The sequence below is a fragment of the Biomphalaria glabrata genome, chromosome 5 (genome assembly GCF_947242115.1).
Source record: "Biomphalaria glabrata chromosome 5, xgBioGlab47.1, whole genome shotgun sequence".
Classification (NCBI taxonomy): Eukaryota; Metazoa; Mollusca; class Gastropoda; family Planorbidae; genus Biomphalaria; species Biomphalaria glabrata.
Window position 1 is genome coordinate 32,879,833 of NC_074715.1, and position 7,740 is coordinate 32,887,572.

General features: G+C 30.9%; 1 protein-coding gene across 5 annotated transcripts; it reads right to left on the bottom strand.

The window, feature by feature from the left end:
* Nucleotides 1–1,172: 1,172 nt before the first annotated feature.
* LOC106077615 (alpha-ketoglutarate-dependent dioxygenase alkB homolog 7, mitochondrial-like) lies at nt 1,173–7,689 on the bottom strand. 5 transcript variants are annotated; one of them, XR_008778179.1, is made up of 6 exons: nt 7,394–7,480; nt 4,789–5,137; nt 4,336–4,509; nt 4,098–4,222; nt 2,199–3,796; nt 1,173–2,140 (listed from the first exon to the last, which is right to left on the bottom strand). XR_008778179.1 is itself a non-coding variant. In XM_013238339.2 (5 exons), the coding sequence occupies exons 2-5, from the start codon at nt 5,068–5,070 to the stop codon at nt 3,661–3,663; spliced, it is 717 nt and encodes a 238-aa protein (XP_013093793.2). In that variant the 5' UTR covers nt 5,071–5,137; nt 7,488–7,689; the 3' UTR covers nt 1,173–3,660. The 5 variants fall into 5 exon arrangements, 4 of the variants coding, with proteins under 4 accessions (XP_013093793.2, XP_055886847.1, XP_013093794.2 ...); XM_013238339.2 differs by lacking the exon at nt 7,394–7,480 and adding an exon at nt 7,488–7,689 and having other exon boundaries at nt 1,173–3,796; XM_056030872.1 differs by having other exon boundaries at nt 1,173–3,796.
* Nucleotides 7,690–7,740: the final 51 nt, after the last annotated feature.

Genomic DNA, 7,740 nt, shown 5'->3' on the forward strand with positions numbered 1-7,740 from the left:
CAGGTGGTTATCTCCCCATGACGTCTACTATAGAAAGACTACTAAAATCATTTTCTGGTTTGAAATAATATTTTGTTGTCTCAAAAGAAGTCCCCAACCCAACTTCTTTGAAAACCCGTGTATTGCTAACTTTTAAAAAATAGCTTTGAGTATGAAAGATATAGAAAAGGCCAATTTGATGATGTTAGCGCTTTCGTATGGATCAATAGTCTTTGGTTTGATCACAGTGAAAGATCCCGAGAAAAGTCTACATTTATTTTGGTTCAAAACTTTCTCCTATGCAGATCAGAACTAAACTGAAAGAATCACGAAAAGGCTTCTTTCTTGAAGTACGCAAGCGAAGAAAATTGTGCGAGTATCTGAGAGAAAGAAGCGACCTATTTGAAAACGTGAATGTTTCCAGTTGGATCGCACTGTTTGATCCTGAGAAAACGTTTCGACTAGCCTGCAATTATTGGGAGTCAATTCTGTAATAAGAGGGAAGAACAAGATACTGGACACCAAAAACACCCATAGAGAAGAAAAACGGTATGGAGAGCTGTCTGATCTGCGCGGTTCATCTCAGTTCGTTTGGTGTCTACGTGGAACTAACACTAAAAGGATATTTTCTGCAGTGAACGCCATGTGAACCGGAGGTAAAAAAAAAGTTAAAAGTGGAAACGTTAAAAGAAATATTAATCGTGAAGTGCAACTTAGATAGCGAAACTTCTGGAATTCCTTGTGAAAACAAAAATATGGCACTATCTTGAAAGAACTGAAATTGTACAAGATTTAAGCGTCTTTTAAATACGGTTTCAGAGCAACAGCAGCGCAAAATGAGAGAGAAATAAAAGTCTGGCAAATTTAAATACCATTTTTAAATGCATTATTGTATTGCTGTGAGAAGCACGCGCCCCTCCTTGTGTTTTAAAAGTCCAATGAATCATTTAGTCACTTCACTCTACCCAAGCCTATGATGCATGCGCAAAAGGCACATTGCACAAATGGCGCACAAAACCCAAGAGATAATCAAAGAAAAAAGAATAAGCCTACTCTTAACAGTAAATAATAACAAAAAAAAAAAAGAGAGAGCGTGCAATGCGAGCACACGATAACAGAAGATATTAGCAGACACTATATGAAGTTTAAATAGCACACAAGACTTAAAAGTAAAGCATTAATAATACATAAAACACTGAACCATAACTTTAAAATACTAAAACACAACCTAATAAAAAAAAATACACAGAAAGACACAAAGGTGAAGGCACTTTCTTATTTCATATGCTGGATTAATTCGCACAAGTGCCCCTTCTTCTATAGTGCCATTAAAGCATGGAACAGGTTACTGAATCAGGAAATAAGGCAATGAGTTTAAACGTCTGTAATTTATAAGATAAGATAGTTCTGTGTTAAGAAAAAATGGATACCGGTATAAAAAAAAGAGGCAAAATCTCTTTTATTCAGAAGCTATGAAAATTTGACCCTGCTTGAAACATCCAATGAAAGAAATTGTTAGGCCCTAAGCTATTTCAAATATTTGCAAAATGTGTTGGTGATAAAAGTATTGAAAGAAAGACAAATAAAATCCTCACAATGCAGACCATTACTAGGCACATCGAGGAACTTTCTCATGATGTATCAATGCAACTGAAGAACCGTGTCCATGCAAGCTTTCTTTTCATTAGTCTTAATGAAAACTGCAGATATTTATGATTTTTTAAAACATCAATTGAAGAACTTATTGAGTCAAACCAAAAAACAGAGGGTCAGGCATATTTGAGAAAATAAAGTCATGTCTAGAAAATCAGCCATTAAATTTTAGTGAACTCTAGCTGTCTGTACTGATGGGGTACCACACTATCTATGACTGGAAGAGATTTTAGTGAACTCTAGCTGTCTGTACTGATGGGGTACCACTTTATCTATGCCTGGAAGAGATTTTAGTGAACTCTAGCTGTCTGTACTGATGGGGTACCACACTATCTATGACTGGAAGAGATTTTAGTGAGCTCTAGCTGTCTGTACTGATGGGGTACCACTTTATCTATGCCTGGAAGAGATTTTAGTGAACTCTAGCTGTCTGTACTGATGGGGTACCACTATCTATGACTGGAAGAGATTTTAGTGAACTCTAGCTGTCTGTACTGATGGGGTACCACTATCTATGACTGGAAGAGATTTTTAGTGAACTCTAGCTGTCTGTACAGATGGGGTACCACTATCTATGACTGGAAGAGATTTTAGTGAACTCTAGCACTGATGGGGTACCACACTATCTACGGAACCGTAGCCTTGCAAGCAACATTTTTACGTTATCCTCTACTGAAATATCATTGCATTAAACACTAAGAGGATCTGTGTGGAAAAAAACATTAATTTGCTACATATAATGCCACAAGTTCATAATTGTAAGATGTGTGAATAAAATTAGAGCAACAGGATTAAATGAAAGACAATGCAGAGAATATTGTGAACTGTTAGAAATGGAATATAGTGATCTCATCCTTCATAGCAGGAAAGAGCACTTTTATGTGATGAAAATGGATGCTTGATTTAGCATTTTAGTTCATGTTACTAGTCATTGCAATGGCCTAACTGCAAGGCAAGGACAAATTTTTTCATAAGTAATTACATGATATCACTGGATTCAAAATGAAGTTTAACAGTTTATCTCTCAAAAAACAAGGATTTGAGTCTATTTCCACATAAAAAAAAAGAATAAAGTGAATGTGTTGAAGATCAAGCAAATTATAAGAAAAACATTGGAAAATTGAATTTTTACAAGAGGGATACCTTTGATAGTTGTTTTGCTGAAGAAGTAGACTGCAAGCTTGCATTCACAAATTCATTTTAATTTAAAAAATGAACTATTCTATAGATGCCTAGTAATGTACAAATTGAACTTATTGATCTGAAACAAATTCAGTAATGAAATTGTAATTTTATGAACTGCTTTCACTCCGAAATGCAATTGAAATGCTTAATTTTTGATTATTATTACCATGTGAACATTTTACAGAACTAAGAAAATTTGCCCAAATTTATAACTGTCAATTTGGATCAATATTTACACTTTTTTAAAATATTAAAATATCCCTTTAAAGCTACCTTCTCTTCCATTAAAATATTCATTGTTATCAACTTAATAAATTTAAATTTAGCTTTTAAAGTTATGTGCTAAAGTTATTATAATACTATTAAGGAATCACTAAAATGACGAAATAATTCAAAATTAATAAAGAAATTTGTACCTCAAAAATATTAGTACCGGTACCGGTACACAGGCACAAAAAGTAATTTGTTCTCTAGGCAATTAAATTAGTGAACTTTCTGATGTAATGTTTGCTTAAGACTGTTGTATGAATGTACATTATGTTTGCATTATTATATTATATTAAATTATATTATATATAATGCACTACTGAAAAGTAAATTTCCTTCAGGATAATAAAGAAATTGTTATTATTACAGTATATACAAAAAGTAAGCTTCATCACAAAAGAATATTGCCAATTTAAAATTACACTATAAGTGAAAATCATTAAATTTATAGACACTCTGGAACACTAAATTTAAAATGTAACTCTTTTACATATAATACTAAACCATAATTTACAAATACAAAAACATATTCTAATATAATGCTATGAGAGACTATATTAATGTAATACAGATAATTCATTCTATCTTCTCTGGATCTGGCTCATTCCTGCAGATAACAGAAATTCTTCTGTCTCTTGGTACTATTTGCTGCTTAAATTTGGACTCTTCCGACTTTAATACTTCATGGGTAAATTCATATCTGGCTCTACCCCTAAAATAAAAATTATGAGATTATTTTTACCTATTTCATTCAAATTTTAAAAATAAAGAAAATAAAAATGCTAGTGGGTATGTTCTGTGTCTTCACAAAATAATATAGAAAATAAAGTTTATGATGGTGTATGATTTACTTATGGTGACAACTTTGAATACATTTTATTAAATGCTATCCAATGGGTAGAGATTTACAAAATAATTGCACTAACACCTTTTCTCTCAGCATGACATATGATTTGCAAAATGTAAATAAACAGGACATAAAATAAATGTTGGCTAACACCTGTACTACTTACTTCATTATGTAAAGACACCGCCTTGGAAGATAAATATCTCCATATTTTGTGGAATCCTTCTCCAAAGCCAATCTCATTACACATGATGATAAGAGACACATTCCAGCAATAGTATCTCCACAGAACTAAACAAAAAATTAGACAAAAAAAAGTTTTCCACAATAAAAATTAATTAGCATTATTTTTATTTTAATTATTACTATTTAACAACTTTAAAAAAATATTTTGCATAACTCACCCGGACAGCATCTACATGAGGTTTAATGAAACCATCTTTAGCAAGGTCCAAAATATGAACAAAAGTAAGAGGTGAAGATCTTTTAGAAAATGCTAGATGCCGCACTCTCTGAATTATTTTGGAGTTTTGTTCATTCCAAGACATCTTTTCAGTTTCTCGATATCCATGTATAGCCTGTTAATAAAAAACAATTGATGGGAATTTTAAGTAAAATGGCATTATTGTTTTTAATTTCAAATATATATCTGGTACATGCTGACAAAAAAAATTTGCTAAAAATTGTTTTAAACCCCTAAAGATCTTTTAATAGATAAAAGACACACATACAAAAACACTCAACTTAAGACTTTTATTAAGTGAGATACTAAAAATGATCTTTAGATGCTAAATTTAGGTTACACACTATAAAATTTTATAAACATGAACAAATTTTAGAATTAATTGAATTATTACATTGTCCCAATGACTTGTCTCATATCTTAATCTTTTCAATGCAAGCTCAGCTTCTTGAAGTAAAGAGTTTTCTTCTTCTTCTGTTAAAAAATCATTGTATACACTCATGTCATTAGCTAATATTTTATATAAGCCATTGTCTTTTGCATCAATGTTTTCTTTTTTAGTCAATGTTTCAACCTGTGTAGTAAATGAATGATGTGATTGAAGAAGACAAATAGGAGAAACAATCCTTGCATTGCAAATTTGATACATTCTGAAAGAAAGAAATCTCAATGCCATTTCAGTAGAGTTCTCTTCTTGATACAGTGGTTTCTTTGGGCAAAAATAGTTTAAGCATGCTGCTCAGCTGAAAAAAAAAAGTTTTTACTTTTTACCAGAAATTTTTTACTATTATTCTGTAGAGGTTGATATGGAAAATAAATCGAAATGAAAATTGAATTCTTTAAAAAGTGGAGAGAGAAATTCATGTGCATTGTAATATCTTCTTATATAATACAGACGTTACTTCAAAAAAGAAGATGATTACGTCCTACGCATCATGCATTTAGTCATGCATATTAACCAATGACCTAAATTCTGCCAATTCCTGACTACCTCAGGCAACCCATTCCATGCTCTAATAGCGCTAGGGAAGAAGGAGCATTTGTACGAATTTGTTCTAGCATAAAGAATGAGGAATGTGCCTTTATCTTTGTCTCTTTCTGAGTATTTTATTAAATTTTGTTTTTGTATTTGAAGATTATGGTTCAGTGTTTTATGTATAATTGCTACTTTACTTTTGCGTCTTCTGTTCTGAAAGCTTTCTAAATTTAGCGATTTTATACTCTAGTCAAATGTGAATATTCGTTTGTTATGAATCTCACTGCTCTATTTTGTGTCTGTTCCAGTTTCTTAATGTTTTCTTGAGTTGAGGGGTCACAAACAGAGAATGCATATTCTATTCTTGGCCTAACCAAGGTTAAATAACATTTTAATTTTATGTTCTTATTTGATTTATAGAAATTTCTTTTAATAAACCCTAATACTTTGTTCGATTTTTTGATAGTTTCATCAATATGGGGATTCCATGACAGTTTTTCATTTACACCTAGGTATTTTGCGTTTTTAGTCTGTGTTACTGGTTTTACCATGGATAAGATAAGTGCAATTAATTTGTTTTAGTTTTTTTGTTATTATTAATAACTGACATTTTTCTGGGTGGAAAGACATGCTCCAATTTGATTCCCATTTCTGTAATTCATCTAATTCTCTTTGTAAAATGTCTGTATCTTGTGTTGTTTTTATTGTTCTGTATATTATGCAATCGTCTGCAAATAATCTGACTTTTGTTCCTGAACTAATGCAATTTGGTAAATAATTTATATAAATTAAAAATAGTAGTGGCCCTAAGACTGTTTCTTGAGGTATACCTGAATTTACTGTATTGATGTTGATTTAGAGCCATTTATTATTACAGTTTGTTCTCTCCCTATCAGAATATCTTTAATCCACTGATGCAGGGATGTGCGCTCGCACATACTCTATTTGGCATAGTCTTCTCCTGCCAACTGCATTATGCCTACAGCAACAAAAATGAAGGTGTATTTCTCCATACAAGATCCTCTGGAAAGCTCTTTAACTCATTCAGTGTGGCGTTACTCTCAGCAAGTAACTTTGCTAGCACTTCTTAATTTAATTCAAACAGGAAACTCTGAGATTATGGACTTTCAAGTATAGGTTACATCGGTTATCACCTGCCTTGTAGCTTCCTTCAAGTAAATCATTTTATTATTATGTCGTGGTGTTGGCTTAAAGGTTTTTCGTGGTGAAACTAAGATAGATCTAGATCTTAACTTCATATTCAAGGTCAAAGAATTTTCATCATTTCATAACTAATTATGTCGTGGTGTTGGCTTAGGTTCTTCGTGGTGAAATAAGATAGATCTTAACTTCATATTAATCATATTAAAGGTCAAAGTCTAAAGAAGCTCAAAAGTAAGAGAATTTTAATTTACTTGTCTAGAAATTAACCGATCTAGTATCTAGAATATTATAATTATATAGTTTATATAGACTTCTTATTTTTATATAGAAAATCTAGATCATGATAATTTATAATTTAAATTTAATGATAGTGACTCATACTAGACTATACTACTATACACTATAGTGACTATAGTGATACAGATACTTGAGATAGAATCTAGATCTATTATAAATTATTATTATAAAAGTATTAAAAGTAAAGATATTTTTTATTATTAAATTATTTTATCTTGTTGCTATTTGGCATTATTTGCTATTTCACTCAGTAGTCTATTTGATTCAAATTACTAATGTTAATGTGTAGTAATTAGATCTACGAAAATTTTAAAAAAATATAAATATAAATAATTTTTATAAAGTTACTTAAAGTATAATAAAGAGACCTAGCCTAGAGGTAGAGGCAGTAGAGGCTAGAGCCTAGAAAGAATCATTTAGAATGGCTAGATCATAGATCAGACTGATCATAGATCTACTAGAGTTACTAGAGATAGATCTAATCTAGTTCTACATCTAGATCTAATTAATTTTTTATTAATATAATAATAATGATTAATATAATCATAATCTATCCCAGAACCTAGTCCCTCTAGAGTATTATTTCTAGATCTAGATCTAATCTAGATCTAGTCTAGTCAGACTAAAAATAAAACATAACGTGTTTCTATATCTACTTTCGTTTCTGTATTGATTTGATTAGTAAGTATTTTAACTAGACTTTATAATAAAAATTAAAAAAATCTGGACTCATTGTAGATCTATATTTATTTTCGCAAATGTATAACGTCTATGTGTATAACAATCTTTGAAGACTTAGATCTAAACGAATCTAGCATAAATCTGTGATAATTGTTTTTCTAAGATCACAGACTAGATTTAGATCTAGAATAGATCTAGTCTAGAATCTAGATTTAGATTTTCTATTTT

Bases quoted from the DNA above. Each gene is read 5' to 3' on its own strand.
- LOC106077615 (XM_013238339.2), bottom strand. From the start codon at position 5,070: ATGGCATTGAGATTTCTTTCTTTCAGAATGTATCAAATTTGCAATGCA. The intron at 4,510-4,788 runs GTAATAATTCAA...TTTTATTAACAG, and splicing joins AGACAAGTCATTGGGACAAT to GCTATACATGGATATCGAGA. The intron at 3,797-4,097 runs GTAAGTAGTACA...TTTTTATTTTAG, and splicing joins CGGTGTCTTTACATAATGAA to GGGTAGAGCCAGATATGAAT.